At 40.2% G+C, this 18,499-nt stretch overlaps 1 protein-coding gene across 2 annotated transcripts in view; it reads left to right on the plus strand.

The window, feature by feature from the left end:
- DOCK1 (dedicator of cytokinesis 1) overlaps nt 1-18,499 on the plus strand; it is a 318,523-nt gene that overhangs the window by 15,662 nt on the left and 284,362 nt on the right. For both annotated transcript variants that reach the window (XM_069864186.1, XM_069864187.1), the window contains exons 2-4: nt 7,490-7,573; nt 15,351-15,391; nt 17,379-17,434. In XM_069864186.1, coding sequence (XP_069720287.1) covers nt 7,490-7,573; nt 15,351-15,391; nt 17,379-17,434 — 181 coding nt within the window. The remainder of the gene's footprint in view (nt 1-7,489; nt 7,574-15,350; nt 15,392-17,378; nt 17,435-18,499) is intronic.

The raw sequence follows: 18,499 nt of genomic DNA on the forward strand, positions 1-18,499 counted from the left end.
TAGCAAGGAGGAGGGAGAAAGCTGTTAAAAGAGTGAGTTGGCATCTTACTTCATTAGCTCACTAAAAATAAAGTATCTAGCTTAAAAGAGGAGAGAAGGAAAAGCAAGAACCTGAACTTGGTTCTTGGCAATCTCGGCTAGGTCCAGAGCTGTATTTATATATCTATTTATTTAGTTTTTGATTAGAGCAGAAATGACAGGTGTGCATCTTGTTCTGTCCTACTTGAGCTTTTCCTGCCAGATTCAGCAGCAGAGCTGTTATGCTTCTGGAAGACAACATGACTTAAGTTTGGGGATTGCTCTGGATATACAAAGTGTGCTCAGGTTATTAATTCATGTTGGGTAGTGATAACACGCCAGATGTGTTACAAAACATATTGCTCCCTTGTGTTGCCTTCTGTTATGAAACCTGACATGTCTAGTTGTGTTTGTAGAGGCTTGGGTGGCCCTTCGCTCTTTCTGAGCTGTGCTCAACTAACAGTTGGTGCTGCACCTGTGCTTAGATTCTTCTCTAAATGCAGAATTTATTCCTGTGTATGTTTACTAGCTTCCTGTTGTGTGTTTCATGTCCTCCCTTTGGAAGTGGGACGGCAGCTGTCATAGTAGGGATTTTGGTTTGAGGGGTGCCAGAGTCCAGGTTCAGGATTCTCTCACCCTTGACAGATGTCCCGTGTAGTTCATGGAGGAGAGGCAGTGCTGCTGGGCTCGTGTGGGAATACAGGTTCTGGATATGAACCAAGGTGAATTTCAGGAGTTTGCTGCTTGGGTGGAGGACAGGGGAAAGAATTGGTCTCTCCTTTGTAAGAGGAAAAGAGAATAAATCCTTACTTCCTGCTTAGATTTGCTGGATTTAGTTGAGTCCTACTGGATAAGTCACGTTTGTAGATTTAATCAATAAAGTGCAGTGCATTGCTGGGGAGGAGGAACCCTGAGCTGTATTTTCTTAGTTAGCTTGGTGCTAACTGTTCAGCTCTGTGGGCTTTTTCAGGCTTCTCCTCTCTTTAGGAAATTCGTCTTTTGTGAATGTTTGGGTGGTGGAATAATTAGACTATAGAGAAAGAATCATGAACCAAGCTTGGTGAGACCAGGAACCACAAAACACGTGATGACTTCAGTAAATCAGGAAGACCAAACTTTGATTAATACACACATGAAGTAATAATCTTTAACAAATCTTTCGTGTGACTCATGTCTTTTTTCATCTTCCTCCTCTATTAGCCTCAGTTGTAAAAATTGGAAACTTGTTTAAGTAACAGAGGACTAAGGAGTCTCCCTAATGCTGAAAGCAGCTGCTTCCCTGTCAGAGAAACAGGAGGAAAGCCTTCACGTTTCTTTTATTTTTAATAGTAGAGATTTTGCAGGAGGCTTAGCTTTTATCTCTGTGGTTTCAATCTTTTTATGGAAAAAGCACAATTACGATTTTTTCATTTTTCTTAAAAGTGTAAAATAAAGCTGATAATGTGTTAAATGTAGTTCGCTTTTTTTTAGGAGTGTGGCCTTTAATGCAAAGTAATTCCAGGGAATATTACTCTAACATTTTTATGGCATCTCTTATGATATCTCAGCTTTCATACAGACAGGGAAAAGCTTTTTTCAGTATATATTGATGTTACTTTTGTTTGCTTTCTCCTTTTTTTCAATTCTGTCATCTCTCTCCAATTCTTCTAGTATTGCACTCATCATTTTTCTAATGCATGCCGATTAATGAGTGCAGTTCAGTAGAGGTGTTTGTTTTGTATTCTTTAGCAGTAAATGGGTTTTTAGTGCAATTACTGTAATGCTCTAGTCATTGTTCCTTTCTCTATCAACTCCTAGAGTTGAAAAAATTGTTCTTCCTGTGCCCACACTAATCCTTTGCTTTCGGGACTTCAGTACTTTTGTGTAGATGTGCTTTGTGGTTGCGGTGGAAGGAAGAGGGGAGCAGGGAGAGCCTTTACCCAGAGAGTTGTTTGGCTGAAGGCACAGCTGATGAAATATATCTTTAGTGCTGAAACCCTCTGTCCTGTGGGAATGAGAGGTGGCTGCAGAATGGTTTGGTCGCTGTGACTTTGTGCTTTGTGTTTTCTCTTTTGTCGTCCTAGTTCTGCTCATTGCATCTCAGAGCTGAAATACAAAGTTCATAGATACATGAACCTTCAGCCTTCATGTCAGCTAATTAACAGACATACTAAATCCATATGCTGCTGGCTTTGTTCAGTGTAGATCTCAAGAGCCACAACTGTTCTTTATGCATCAGCAGCACATCACTTAAAATTACTGGGTGCGTTCCCTGTCGTGTGGAATTTAGGTTTCCCTCAATATTTATAAGCAGGATAGATGTAAGAATGCATCCAAATTGTTCAGCAGCCAGTGCGTGTGTACCCGTAACGTGATTATCAAGGAAATATGGTCCATAGGTGTGATATTGAAAACATAATGGGCCTCCACAGCTCTAGATTAAATCAATCATAGTTAATTATACTTAGAACTGGCAAATAAAGCTCTGTTTCTTTGTCTATGACTTTGAGTAAATGTTGTGGTTATTCTTATCTGCAAGCTAACCTTGTAAGTATAATTAGAAAACACTGGTCAGATCTAGGTATCTGTTAGGTGCATGGCTCATGCCAGAGGCATAGTGGAGCAACTACCCCCTTTATCTTCTCAAGGGTCTTCTGCAGGGAGGGCAGTCCTCCTCTCCTGGAAGCAAGTCCCCTTTAGAGGTGAGTCTCTTGCTCATTAAAGCTGATTGCCATGTCTTGGGCTGTATGTACTTCATAGATAGGATACTTCATCTATAGGGCAGACCAAGCTGAGAGAGGTGGCACTGAATTGCCGGAGCCTGAGCTAAGTTGTATATTCCTTCTGTGGAGAGGCAGCATGTTTGTAGCTCAGAAAGCATCTTTCCTGACCTCCAGTGACTATGGTATCTCTTTTGCGTGGTCTCTTAAGTTACCACTACCACAGATGTATCCCTTAAGGAGAAAACACATCATAAATAGCATTTTTGTAGATAAAGGGTGTTCAGTTGCAACAGAGAAGCTCAGCTGTGCCTTGTCAGTCGTAGTTTATTAGAAAGGAGAATAAGGAGAAATCTGAGCATGGATGAAGAGCATAGGGGTGCTGTATTGGTTAACTTGAACTATTTAGTCATAAACCTTTTGATGCTTGAGTAATCATATTCCTTATCTTGCTTGTGCATTGTAGCAAGGGTTTCTCTGACTTACCAGGCTGTGTAACTCCTTTGCTGAAACAGTGAGCCTTGATTCTCAGCGCAAGCCTGATAGGGAGGCCTGATGTTAGTGATGTAAATATTCCTAACGCTTCATCTAGCTTAGAGCTCTCCCAAGCTGAACATTTGTCACGCTGAAAACTGTATTTTCCAAATAAGGCAAAACTTACTTTAGTTAGAGGAAATTAAAAATTGGAAGTTATACTTTGGGCTTTTAAATATTTTAAATGGTGACACAGAATGCAGTTGATCAGACAAAATATAAGCATAGCAGTTTCCTGTTTTATTCCTCCAATTTTTGGTTTTTTTTCCTTTAATTTAAAGCCTTGCTTCTCCTATTAAATATTTTATCTGTCATAATATCTTGTGATGTCACTCTACATAGAGTACCCTGAGAGTGAGTTATCTGCTAGCTTTTTTCTTTTGTAGGCATATTTTTCACACGTTTATGTTTTTAAAGATAAATCTTCCTTCCATGGTCAGTGCTTCTCACTCAGTTCAGGTCAATGGGAGCTGTGGGCAGTAATTGCCACTTGATGGTTGTTTGTCATCTTCCCTTGAAAGAATTGGTCATTACTGTGGAGCTCCTGTTACGTGACCCTCCTTCTTATGACAGACACCAGTTCACACTCTTGGCTATAAATTTTGATGCCTTTTATTCATAAATGCCTTTGATCCTTAGTGTTGTTCCATTTAAATATTTGAGAAATGCTTGAGTATGGGACTGTTTTTAGTCTGTCATAATGCAGATCTTTCCTGACTGGAATATCGGGTGCAAGGCAGTGAGATTGTGTGTGAGGGTCTCAAAGGGGCAAAATATGAGTGGAATTAATTTTTGGATGTGTTGAGCATCTGTGGGTCCTCTTGACTGTAGTGATAGCTGTGAGTGTTCAGGAGCTCTACGTAAAGACCTGGGGTGTGGAGTTAGGTGTTGAACTCCAACCACGCAAATTTGGACGAATTAGTATTGACTGTGTAACTTTTTCGTCCCTAGTATATGCAAAAGAACAACTGAAATCCTTTCTGATGAGTGTCTGAGCAGACTGTCCCACGTGCTGTGTTCACCGTCATTAACATCCCCCTGCTCAGAGCAGTTTAAAATGTTAATTTTTGTTAATGAGTTTTACATGGAACCCTCTTCTCCTGCAGAATAGCAATTATGGTTTTGAAATGTTCTGTGCCAAATACCTAGGAGGGAGGGTTTATCTCTTTTTAATAATGAAAAAGCTAAGAAAAACATTAAAACAGGAATAGCTAGCTTGGGTTGTTTTGATGTCAATAAAACTATATTACTTTCTAAAGCCTTCGTTGAAATACTGTTGATATTAGTCTCTGTGATGCACTTGACCTTTATTCTTTTACCCTGAAGTGTCCTCTCCTCTGTTTATAAACTTGCACTGTATACTATGTTTCCTCTTCCAAATTGCTGTTTCGTATTTTATATCATCTTTGCACTCCCATTTATTTACTACTTAACTTTAAAGCCTGTAGTCTGTCAAGCAGGAGGAGTACTGCACAGAAAAAGACCAAGAGAACCCATTATGTATTTGTTATTAGCATAGTAAGCTGAAATCCACTAAGTTCTGGGGAGAATAAATAGTAATTCCTGGAGGTTGAAACTGAAGTTGTGGCCATAGTTGGAGGCAGTGATGGGCACTGTGCCCCATCCTCGTGGTGGGATTTTACCTTCTCATGTGCTTGCTCGTACGTTTTCTGCTTGCGCACTTGGGGCTAAACCGATTATCAGATTTGAGGTCAAGAAAGTATTTTTCTCTAGTTAGTAGTTCTTACAGATGTAATTTTTGTTGTTGATCTTCTGTGTAATACCGGCTCTAGCCTTCCTCTTGGGGGTGCTTGGGAATAGGAGAAAACTGGACAGGTAAGCAAGGGTGCTGCAAGGGTGCTACCTGGGTCTGATGTTGCCTTCATAACTGTGGCTTTTTGGGGGTTTTAAGTTTGAGGCTTTTTTCAGAAGTTCTTTGAGACCTGTAATGAGTGCAGTAAAGTCCTGTGAACTCTTTTGGTCTGAATATCTGTGAAGATTCCCTGCAAGGGAGAGAGTCACACATAACTTGCCCAGGTCTTTCTACTCCAATTATAGTATCTGCGAGTCCCACTGGAGTGCTTTTGGGTAGTGCTGCACACCAACCCTGTCCTGGGAAAGTAAAGTAGATAGAAAAGCAAGTGCTGATCTAAGGGGTGGTAGAAAGTTTTGAGGTAACTATCATATTCCAAAAATGCTTCCACTCCCAAAAGAGTTGTGACAAATAGTAAAAAATTTTGATTCTAAGCTATTTTTCAAAAGCCATCCTTTGACACTGCGTTCTGGAAGATGTCACTGTGATGAGGAGGTATGTGCTCAAAGCAACACAGCCCTTTATGTACTGGAAATGCAAGGATAAGAAGTACATAATGCTTCACGGTGAAGGAGGAAGACTACTTTTGCTGTTTCAGTAGTTAAGAGTAGTATTGTATGAGGTGCCTTGATCTTGGTATCCTCGCTCGAGGGAGTAACTGCAGTTGTCTAACTGTGCAGAAACCGTTGTGAGTGTACTTTTGACTATAGTTCATTAACTACAGTCTTGTGAAATACTGGAGTTGTTATCTTTGGGCAGGAGGACCCTGCTTGGTATTGGAAGACTTTTTTTCTTACAGAGAGTTTGCTCCATATGAAATGTAAGATCTAGCTTTAGGAGTCATAACTGTTTTGTTTTTCAGATTATTAATCCTTTTTTTTTTTTCTCTAAAGGAACACAGTTTTTAGCGTTATTTGTCAGATAAATTTGTGGACATTGCTGTTGTTGATGCTCAGTTTCCAGACTTTCTTTAGGGGAAAGGTAAGGAGGAGAGTGGTCTTTGAATTGCTTCTTTTTCCAGTTGTAGTTCAGAAGATGGCACTTCTCAAAGATTCTGCTTTCTTATCAGCCAGTTCTTTAAAAACCCCAAAAGCCAGCCTGTTGTTTGTTTGTTGGTTATGATGTCATTTTGTTGATCAGTGTGATAATGCTTTTCTGTTTGAATTGTCTTTGTTAGTATATATCTAACTACTGCTTTTTCACAGCAAACCAATTTTTACTCTCAAGTCACTCCCTGGACAGAAGCAAAGTCTCCCAAGTGCAGGCAGCCTGCAGGCTGGTGGCTGTGAGGCAGGAGACTCAGCAGTTGCTTCCAAGCATTAAATTTTTGCGGTTGACTTCATCACCATCTGAAGGTGTTCAACCAGTGCTCCTTCAAGGAAGGTTAATGTGGGTGGTGGCTGACTGCTGGTCTGAGGGGTAGTGATGAGCAGACTCTATTTCAAGGGCTGAGCCTGAGCTGGAATTCATGACCTACAATGAAGTCACTTTTAGATTATACACGGCTGCGAGGTTTGTTACTTACGTGTGTCTAGGCAAATCTGAGCTATTTCTCTCAGTCCAGAATCCTTTCTGCCCTGTTTTACGCCTCCATGGTTGACAGCTGTGTAATGTGAGGGTCCTTCAGAAGCACGTCGTGCTTCTTGCTGCTTACGCCGGATGGTAGGACTCCTGGCTTTTTTCTGGATGCAGCACTGGAAAGGGAAATGGTTTTCACTTCATAGTCGCTCCTGACCCTGCTTGTGACTGGAGCCAGCCAGAAATATTTGTGAAAGCAAATGCGTTTGGTCAGTTTGCAGGTTTGGTGGTGCAAGTTGTGGATGTTGCCAGGGTTTGCTGATGAGTCAGGTATGATAACTTGATGGTAATACTGTAAAATGGGAGAGAGGGTTAGTCTCTGTCATGAATACAGTGGGTTGATGCAGTTACCTCTGGCACTTAGGAATTTTGAAATCATATTGGTTTTTAATATAGTATACATGCAGTAAATGAACGAAATGTGTGAGAAATCATTCTTTACTATTAGTGGTGGTAATTCGTGTTTTCTAAAGACACGTTGTAGGTGTTCTGAATGTTGAAATGGCAGTGGAAAGCTGCAGTTCATTATAGAACTGCATAAAATTGACAAGTGCTGGAAGACAGGCAAACACAACAAAAACATTAATTGTGTTTTGAAGAAGCAAAGCATTGGAAATGGAGTGTCTTTGGAAAGTGGATGGTGGAGCTTTTTGAGTTTTTTTTACAAGGGGAAATATTAATGGGTTATAGTACTTGGCAAACTTTTACAAATTTTTTTTTTCTGGAATCCCTTACAAAGAGGTTGAGAATGGCAACAATGAGTAATAAAAACAATTTCTTGGAGAAACAAAAATCATGAAAGTTACAATGCTTTGCATGTTCTAATTGCCATGTTTCCTCTGTCCAGCTCTCTACAATTATGACGCAAGGGGACCAGATGAACTTTCCTTACAAATAGGCGACACTGTACACATATTGGAAACGTATGAAGGTAAGCTGGCAAAAGTTGCATTCGAGAACATGGTTTATGTAGTTGCATTACTTTTCTGTTTGTGACCTTATCTTCTCTTGTTATCAGGTGATGAATTACTCACTCTCTTGCTAAAGGACAAAACACATTATTTTTAATGAACACAGAATTAACCGATGCTAGATGTGAGTGAAGATGTGTGTGGTCAATACCCGGTGAATAGCCATTTCCTTTTCTGTGGAAGATGGATGTTTGCACAGCTTTATTTGTATGGATCAATTGTAGCATCTACTCTACATTAGGAAAATGATAGATGCTTTTAGGATACCCTCGGGTAATGCAAAATAGCCTGCTGCTAAAAGAAGTCTATTCTGTATTTGAGTCACTTGGGTCCTAAATTATTTATGTTCCTCTAATAAGATGGATACATGTGTTACAGTGCCATGGACTGATTTTGGGCTTTTAAGATGCTTTACTTGTTTTGATATGAAGCTGTAGAAACTTTACACATGCCAAAATCCTTTCTCCTTGATCCATTAGAAAGGGAATTTGGATGCTGAGCTTGATAATCAACAGAATATGAAAACTGTCACAAGACTCTTAAGTTCGTGCTTGATCCAGAACTGAGCCAGGCAAAGTATAGCCCTTTCATTATATCCTTATGGCATGTTGTGGTTTGGAAAATATAAGTAACACATAACTAAACTGTGTTTGTTTAAAATATTGTAACACTTTTTGGTTTGTGGAAATGGGATTTACTTTAATATATTGATTTAATTTGTTTCTTTCTCTAGACATTAATCTTTTGGTACATATGTGATGGATTTATTTTAGATATTGGCTTAATAGGGTTTTTTATTGTTGTATTTACAATGCTATTTCAACAAAAGTAACAAGCTCTACTCATCACTGTACAAAAAGATTTTCTCATTACTCCTGGGTTGGCATTTTCTTACAGAGTTCATTTTGCCACTGCAGTGCCAAGTTTGACTCTAAGCAAAGCAGTCTTTCTGTTATCTGACATTATATGCTTTAATAAAAAAAAAAATCTAACAATGCAAAAATTTTAAATGCAAATTGAACTATTTAAATATTGTGCAGCTTTGTACTTTTATATAAAAATAGATTTCTTTAATGAATGTGGGAGAAACTGAATCCTGAATAGGGTATGTGAAACCATATCAAATGATGACTGCTGCCAACTAAGTGGGACAGTGGAGATGACTCACTTTGCCCCTAGACTTGAGTAATAAAAAGACCTTCACACTCTCATTGTTGTTCACTTTCAAGCACATGGGATGAGTTGATGTTAAAAGAAAGGCCAATAAGTTAATGTTCTCCCAAACATTTTATACAGTGATTACTCATTATATACCTGCTGGGATGGGAAGTTAGATGCCATAATTCTTATCTCTCTTGTTCACAGAACTGCCATTATTATGTAATTATTTGAGCTTTTTGATCTCCAAGTTCCTCTATACAAAATTTGTGTAGGTTGTGCCCCAGGAGGTTTTGTACCCTATGTGCTAACTTCCAGGTGTGTCCCTGGGAACTCCCTGCCATCCATCCTGTCCCTGTCAGGGTTGTGTTAGGCTGTGGTGAGATGGACCAATCTGAAGAAAAGACCCCTAATATGAGCATGGGGCAGGACTCATTTGTAGAGTCAGTAATTCCTCTTTGCTGAGAATCTGTGTTTCTGCTTCTCAAAGGTCCTCCCCTTTCCTCAGTGTTTAAGATTGTGAGGGGGAAAAAAATTGGCTTCTATCATTGATATCAGGTGTATTATGCATTCTGCTCTTGGCATCCTACCGTAGAATTATTATGTTGAAGTACTTTTCTGCAATGATTCTTAAGGTGGGACTAGTTTTGGTGACTTTTATGTGTCTGTGGGCTTTGATGTGGTAGCCTGTAGTTGCTTGTGCGGTTTTTTTCCTCTGCATTGGCTTTGTTGTCAAGAAAAGCTTATGGTAGATCCTTGCTGTGCTGGTCTTCTCTCTGCAGGTGGAAAAGGTGGTAGATATGTGTAGTCTGGAAGACCTGTTTTAAGGACAGGCAGGCTTCCATAGAATATTGTTGTTACCATATGCCAGAGTGGATTGCCAAGGTGAACGTTGTGTTTAAAATATTGGGGTTTTTTTTAGCTCTGTGTACAACTTAGTTTTGAATTTGATTTTAGTTGTTAAGGAAAATAAGGAAGTATGACAAATATGTTGATGTAAAACTTAGATGTTATTGTTCGTGGATTGTGATAGAGTATGTGTTAAGAGTATAATCAGAACCAGTATTGAGAAAGTAACCTTTAGAGCGGTTTTAAGAATACTGCTCAGTTATGCACAGCCCTGAGTGCTGTTCAATTATGCATAGCCCTTTCTATGGCTAGTTTAAAGCCCAGTCCAGCTGAATCAAGAGGTCAGACCTAGAATAAGTATTTGATTTAATGATAACTAATAGTAATTAAAAGATAGAACTACTTTGGGTATAGGTATAGATTAAATATAAGTTAGTTGAACTGCTTGAGGTTTTATTTAAACTTTTAAAGAATAAATAGAAATGTCTCAAGAAAGAAGATGGATGATTTTTATGATCGGTTGAAGCATCGTGAAGCATTTCTGAGGGAGAATTGAAATGAGACAGCGGAGATGAATTATCAAGGTGGACTTTAAAGAAGAATAATGAACAATAGAGAACTGAGAGCCCATGGAAAAACACCAAGAACTTGTCCAAGAAAGCATACCTGTTGTATAATGTATATAAATATCTGGTTTTTGTGTGGGCTTTTGCCACTCGCTGAGGTGATGGCCCAATTCTGAGTTGTTGATAAAATAAGCCTAGTTACACACAGTCTGGTGAAAACCGTTTAACATACTACTAAAACTGTTTAATTTTTTAAAATTTTAATCAAAAAGAACTTTTTCCTGTAAAGTGCAGGAAAAGATTTGCACAAATAATTCAGTATGCAGATCCTGTAAAATTGCAGGCTTGTTGAACAGCCTGTTTTTTTATAGGAGTTAGGAGGTTGGAAATGAATATGCATGTTCACTGTTAAAAGTTTCTGTTCTTCCAGGAACCAATGCAAAGATGAAGCTACTTCCTGGAGTAATTGATGTTGAAAGTCAAATTAATATTTTTCTTTCAGGTAGAATTGCAGACAATTTTATTCTTCAGTTAGAAAGCTTCCTCTCACTCCTTCTAATGTGAGCCTTCCAGGAAAAGCCAAACAGCAAAACCATATGACTTCGTAAATATCCTTCATCCTGCAGGAGAGGAGGGTTGCATTTCATAGCAGATTTTGCAAAAGTAGTGTTTTCCAGGTTCTGAATTAGTAGTTGCCAGATCTTAGAATCATAGAGTAGTTTGGGCTGGAAGGGACCTTAAAGATCATGCGGTTCAAACCCCCCTTCCATGGGCAGGGACACCTCCCACTGGATCAGGCTGCCCAAGGCCCGTCCAACCTGGCCTTGAACACCCTCAGGGATGGGGCAGCCGCAGCTTCTCTGGGCAACCTGTGCCAGTGCCTCACCACTCTCATGGTGAAGAAATTCCTCCTTATGTCTAGTCTAGATCTGCCCCTCTCCAGTTTATTCCCAGTACTGCTTGTCCTGTCACTACAAGCCTTTGTAAACAGACTCTCCCCAGCTTCCTTGTAGCCACTTCAGGTACTAGAAGGTCACTATAAGATCTCCTCAGAGCCTTCTCTTCTCCAGGCTGGATGAACCTAACTCTCTCAGCCTGTCCTCATATGGAAGGTGCTCCAGCCCTCTGATTCTTTGTAGCTCTTCTCTGGACCTGTTCCCACAGCTCCATCTTCTTATGTTGAGGATTCCAGAACTGGACACAATACTCCAGGTAGGGTCTCACAAGAGAGGACTAGAGGGGCAGAATCACCTCCCTCGACCTGCTGGCCACACTTCTTTTGATGCAGCCCAGGATGTGGTTGGCCTTCTGGGCCACTTTATTGTCTTGATTCTCTTTCTTTACATTATTTAGTGGAATGGGCAAATGAAATGTATGATCAATAAATGTGGCTTATTAAGGTGAATAACTATTAAATATAGCAGTAAATAAGTCTGAAACCCAAGCTTGTGTGTTTGAACAGTAGTTCATTTCTAGTGCTACTCTGGGAAGAGAGTTTGGATTCTGGGATAAGTATTTGAAAGTAAGTTATTCCTGATAATATGGGAACATTTAGTTGTTGGTTGCAGGTTTGTTGGTTTTTTTCTCCTCTCTTTTTTTAATCCAGCAAATACCTTGTCTGGGTGACTGTGCTAAATAGATGCATCATTCAAGGGTAGCAACAGCAGTCTTCTGCAGCTTTAATAGAAGCACAAATATTTCATTTTCTTAGGTGGGCATTTATGTGGATGCATATTTCCAGCCATTATATCCCATGATATTTGTTAAAGGTGGGGCTAGAAACCCTGTAATGCACCAAAAAGCCACTTAGAAGCCCTGATCACTCTAGAAAAATATTTTTGCCACCATCCTGTTTTTCCTCTCACTGGTCTTTTGTCTGAGCCCAAATTGGCCATGAGAAGAGCAGGGAGGCTCTGGGGCTCTTTGCTGAGTGCTCCAGGGAAGTGTTTGACATCAGGTATTTGCCCTCTGTCACCTCAGGGTTTGGGCTTTTAATTTATTTTTGTTTCTACGATCTCCAAACTGCGGAGGTTACAAAGTTGAGAACTAAAATTAGTCAGGGCCACAATGTCCATTGATAGGCAAGTTAGGATACTTTGTTAATGTCATTATCAAGCATGTGTGCTCACACATTCCTCTGCCTCTTGTTTTTTTTTAATGTGGAGGATTAGATATTGCTCATCTAAAGCAGAGGGTATGCAAACATACAGCGAGCTGTATTTATTATGTGTTGAAGAAAAATCACAATTTTGTGACCTTAATTTCTCTAATTCCTGTTTGGGAGGGAGTTGGTTGTTTTTTCTAGCGCCTGCCTGTATGTTGTGGAGAGCTGCCCTCATGTTTCAGGTGGGGAGCTGTGAAACAATAGGACTTGGGTTTCGTGGATTTGATTAGAGATGGCTTTGTGTCTTTAAATGGCATTGCCCTTAAATGTGCATGTTCATGGCATGCCTCCAGATGAATCGTTGGGAGTTAGCTCTCTTTGATACTTGGGCTCCCCACCATGTAGCTACAGGCAAGATACCCAGGAAGAACTTCGTTTAGGTGGCATCTGGCAGTGATGAGCCTGGTTGGACTTGCCTGGCTACATTTCCACCTCTGCAGTGTGCAGGAGTGCAACCAGCGCTGCAGACTAGGAGGAGTCTGGCTGGAAAGCTGCCTGGAGGAGAAGGACCTGGGGGCGTTGGTTGACAGCCGACTGAACATAACCCAGCAGTGGCCCAGGTGGCCAAGAAGGCCAATGGCATCTTGGCTTGGATCAGAAACTGCGTGGCCAGCAGGTCCAGGGAGGTTATTCTCCATCTGTACTCAGCACTGGTGAGACCGCTCCTCGAATCCTGTGTTCAGTTCTGGGCCCCTCACCACAAGAAGGATGTTGAGGCTCTGGAGCAAGTCCAGAGAAGAGCAACAAAGCTGGTGAAGGGGCTGGAGAACAGGCCTTATGAGGAGCGGCTGAGAGAGCTGGGGTTGTTTAGCCTGGAGAAGAGGAGGCTGAGAGGGGACCTCATTGCTCTCTACAACTACCTGAAAGGAGATTGTGGAGAGGAGGGTGCTGGCCTCTTCTCCCAAGTGACAGGGGACAGGACAAGAGGGAATGGCCTCAAGCTCCACCAGGGGAGGTTTAGGTTGAACATTAGGAAAAAATTTTTCACAGAAAGGGTCATTGGGCACTGGCAGAGGCTGCCCAGGGAGGTGGTTGATTCACCTTCCCTGGAGGTGTTCAAGAGACATGTGGACAAGGTGCTGGGGAGCATGGTTTAGTGATTGATAGGAATGGTTGGACTCGATGATCCGATGGGTCTTTTCCAACCTGGTGATTCTGTGATTCAGTTCTCATAGGCAGATTTGACTGCTTTTTACCTGCAGTCTCTTCTAGAACTCTTCCTGCTTACTGTGAGGCTCCAGAAAGCAGAGGTTCAGTGGTGAGGAGCTTTCTTTGCTATGTGGGTTTTTAATCAGCAGGTGCACTGCAATGCTCTTTGTCAGCACAGACGATGCGGTGTTAGAAGCAAGGTGGCAGAGATAACGCAATCGTATGTTGCATAGTTTGTACAGTGCATTTGACCAGAGTTATGGTGCTTATCAGTTTAGACTGCAGATCTTCAAAATGTTGGTTTATTCAAATAAAACTGAGGAAATTTAGTTCTTTAATAGATTTGAAATCTGAGCATGTCTGTGCACAGATTTCAGCCAGTGGAATAAGTGCTAACAAAAATGCTTTGCTTTCTTGGCACCTGAGCCAGAAACTGTCCATGATCATTCTAGCAACAGTTTTTGTTGATATTGTGCTGAAAGCAATGGGATTGCGAGATGTGAGGCCATTGCAGCCTCTGTGGTGAAGTGAACTGTGATTGTTGTAGGCATCAAATTAAAGATAGCACTAACCATCCCCAAGTGATCCTGTAGCACAGATTTCTGATGTGATGTGAAGGTGATGAATCATTCTACCTTCTGCTACTGGACAGCAGACTGAAAAATCCTGTGTGCTTGAGACTTCAGTTTGTATTTCTAGTCCCAGAGTGTAGGTAATGAATTTATCAGCATGTGTTATTTTCCTTGAACTGACTTCCTGCACTAGTTCTTACCAGGAGTGGGACTGTAGTTTCTTTTCCCACATCTGCTTTGTGATCCTTCCCCCTCCTCACCCATGTTGATCTTTGGGGATTGATGCTTTGCTCTGCAAACATCATCTTTGCAGGGCTAGAGGGCATGTATTTGGACCCAGGCTCAGATTTCTGAAAGCTGGGGAGGGCAGCTCTGGTCACCTGAAGTTTCCCTGTGATGCTGAGCAGGAGAGAGCCATGGCTCAGACAAGCTGAACTACAAAACTGCCCCAGTGCAAGCATACAGACAAGTTAGCACCAAACTGGGGGCAATACACATAGATCATCTCATCTGCTTTCTCTGGCACAGCATCTTCCATGAGGCAAAATGAATGTAGTTTGTACGATTTTGTTTTCGCTTTGGTTGTCCAGTCGCACTGAAGTGGGATGGCTGGAGAAACACTAAAAGCTGTAATGGTGATGGCTTGCAGATGTGTCGTGAACTGGGGGCAGGATAAATGAGACAGTTTCCCAGGCATGGCCACCTGCCTAGGAGTATGGCACAGGCTGAATAATGATGCGGCATCGGGGCTGCTCCAGGGTGGGTGTTTGCTGCCTTGTGCTGAATTAGAGCTGTAGGGCTCCTTGCTTTTATATTTTGATGTGTGACTCGTAAATCCCAAAGTACTCTTGTTTTCTGGTGAGATAACAAATGGCTGATCCTCATTTTGAAACTTAGATTTGTGAAACTTAAATAGGCTTTAAAATCAAGCTAGTCAAGCAGTACATTTCTGTGAAGTTAACGGTCTTAAGTTGGTTTTGTTTGTGTTGGTAAATTAGTAATTAAAATTAAATGAATGACAGTTAAATGCATCATGTAAAATGCCATCTCTGTCATGTAGTCTTCTCTGTCAGTTTGATCATTGTCACTCTGTTTTTTATAGCTTCCAAGATGACTTGTTTTAGCCAGAATATTAATCCTGTGGAGAATTTAAATTCAGGTGGGATATGCGCATTGATGGGAGTGAAGCGTCATCAGAAATCACGTTAAGGTGCTCTTGAGCTGAGAAGGAACAGGTGGTAGGTGACATTAATGAACTTTTTCCTTTTTTCCCTCCTAGGTTGGTACAGAGGTTATACGCTACGAAAGAAATCCAAGAAGGTAGGTGTTGCCAAGGTGGAATGCTCATTTTTCTCTTGGACAGAGATGCATTATGGCATTGGGTGTGTGTTATAATGGAGATCTCCAGCATACGTTATGATACTGCATGGGAGCGACTCACCGTATGTCCCCTGATCTCTACTATCTGTTCAGGTGTAGTCTCGGTCTCTGTTGGAGGTGAATTTTTCAAGTTAACTGAAACTTGTTATAGCATGGCCTAAAAGCTGAGTTGCATATCTTTTATTATGCAATGCTACCCAGGGAGGTGGTTGATTCACCTTCCCTGGAGGTGCTAAGGGGCATGGTTTTAGTGTTTGATAGGAATGGTTGGACTCAATGATCCGGTGGGTCTCTTCCAACCTGGTTATTCTATGATTCTATGTACAGTCACTATAGATGGCTTGATCAGCTTGTTTTCTGCAGTGACTGCTGTACCAGAGCCTTTGGCTCCGTAAAAAGTTCAGAACTTTATATTCTAGTTGATCTGTTTAGAGGTTGACACTCTGCTTCACTGTCTGTTAAGTAATGTATTGCTCATAAAATGCAATTGCATCTTGGAAAGTGATATGGAGATCTACGTTGTGATTTTCAGTCGTACTTTGTAAGAGAGGGAGTAATCTTGTGCAATGTAATTTTGCCTAGTTGTTAGGCTTTCAGTGTGCATAAAGGGCTGCTGTTTATAGCCGTCTTTCTGAAATAAAAAGAAAGGAAACAACACAAATACTGGTTGTAAAATTGTGGTTTATTTTTTGATCATTTTACTTTATAGTAGTAATTAACCAGAATTAAATGACTTCTTGTTTTGCTTCTTTTTTCACTTAAATTAAAACACTTAATGTAATGTTTGCCTACAGAGGTACATTTTGAGTTGTTTCTGCATTTCTAAAAGTACAGAGCTGAGTTGTGTGGTTCATCCCACCCATTTCCTAACCAGGCCTGTTCTATGGTTTTTCTATTCTATTTTGATGTTTTCTTTTTTCAGAAAAAGAAACCGTAGTGCTTGAACATGCCTTGTACAGCCTAAGAAGCAATTATGCGTTTTTCTTGCCTTAAATTAATTCCCTGTGTTGCTACATTTGTTTCACTGTCACTAAATGCAGTGATTTTTTTTTTTTTAACTGGGACAAAAAGACACCTCCCCCCCCCGCCACCCCCCAAATCCAATTTTTGTAGCTTTCCAAGAATGTCTTTTTTTTTTTTTTCAGTTTCCCTAGTGTAAGGACACCAAACTACAACCTCCAAGGGTTAGGTGGAGGAACTTACTTTCTCAGCTTGTTTGAATTATTTTTCAATACGAGCTTAAACTAGTTTGTGAATGTTACTGTATTTCTGGAATCTCGAGATCAGTTTAGATGGTAAGTTGGTGGTAGAAGACATGATGTTATGCGTAGTCTGTGTTCTGCGCGTGTTTATTACACAGCAAGGCAGCCTGGTATACTGCCCATACTCACAGAGTGTTTGTTTTAACTGGGAGACTGGAAACACTGGAGAAAACATTGGGAACAGAAGCAACATCTTACAGTGGGGTAGGAAAGTTTGGTTAGATGTGAGGAAAAGCAAACAGTGGCTTAGATTACAGGCAGAATGTCATTTTGGAGTAGATCTATGTAAAATCATCTGTCCTTCACACTTTCAGAAGAAAATGTGTCTTAATTTACAGCTGTGGATAAGAAGAAACACCTCTTTGCAGGGTCACTTATGACAGGGTGTCTGCTGTTTTCTTCAGCATTGTGAGGACAGGTTTAAGAAAAACTTGGCCTGTATTTATGGGGGTTACATTAAGACCTTCGTGAAAGAACATGCAACACACATAAATGTACGTTTAAAAAACCCAAACCACCACAATGTAACTATTCTGATGTCCGAGAGGATGTGAATGGCTCTGCAGACCCAGAAATGTGTCTTGGCATATTTTTAGGTAATAGATAGAAGATGTTTTGTGTAACTGTTTAGTTCAAATAGTTTTTTCTCTCCTTCCCTCTCAAAGGGTATATTTCCTGCCTCCTATATACATCTTAAGGAAGCAACAGTTGAAGGCAAAGGGTAAGTTTAATTTGAAAAAAATGAAAATCCATTTTCTATTAGTATTGCTATAAGTTTTGTGTTATTAGATAACTTAAGCTTGCTTTCAGTTAGCTGAGGAGCTGATGGTGAAAATACATGTGTCTTTTAAAAAATATTTTAAATTGGTATTTCACCTCAAGTTCAAAGGTGCTGTTGTAAGCAATGCTTCTGGCTAGTGCTGTCAACTGCATCATCATATAGTTGAGTGATAGCATAATGTTCTCTGTATTAATGTAAATGTTTCAGAAAAATTAATAACTTTTTTCTTTTTAACTTTTATTACTCTCTCTACTAATAATTACCTCGATTGACTTCCTTCACTCCCTGCCCTCTGTTATCCTTCCAATTTTAGTTTTCCCAAATTCTTTTATCTTCCAGCCTTTCAGTCTTATGCCTTCTGCTTGGTGTATTAAAAGAGGCTTTTGATATGAGATGCTTTTCTTTTATGCAGATGAAATTTGAGTAATTTCTTTATTCTCTCTTCAATAAATCTTGTAGCCTGGCCTCCACACTGAAAGCCTGTCAAGTTACTCATTTTGTGGTTCTCCTGCTCCCTTCCCTGATGTGTGTGATGTTAGTTTGGGCTCTTTTTTGTTGTTTAACAGCTGTTAAAGTTCAGGTCTTTATCAAATCAACTTTGCTGGATGTGCATGTCAAAGTTCCTGATGTTGATACAAAAGTTTAGTTTAAAAACAGGAATAAAGCGCCAACGAAATTCCAGAAAAAAAAAGTGGAGTGAAATTAATAAATAATTAGCCAGGTATGAAATGGAGTGAGTCAGGATTAATATATTTTGTTCCTTTATGCCCAATTTATTTTTATACACTGTTAAATATGTAAATGATAAAACTACTAATCATGAGATTGCTGTATAATGACATCTTTCTTGCTGATTACAAAACTGCCTTTAAGTACCCTACTTCTGAAATTTTAAAAGACGTAGCCGTTGTTCCTTACTTTCATGGCACATAAGTTTCTGTATGACTTGCTCCAAAAAATTAATAGTAATGACTTGCATGTTCAATTTTTCTTTGCAAGGCCAAT

The sequence above is a fragment of the Phaenicophaeus curvirostris genome, chromosome 9 (genome assembly GCF_032191515.1).
Source record: "Phaenicophaeus curvirostris isolate KB17595 chromosome 9, BPBGC_Pcur_1.0, whole genome shotgun sequence".
Classification (NCBI taxonomy): domain Eukaryota; kingdom Metazoa; phylum Chordata; class Aves; order Cuculiformes; family Cuculidae; genus Phaenicophaeus; species Phaenicophaeus curvirostris.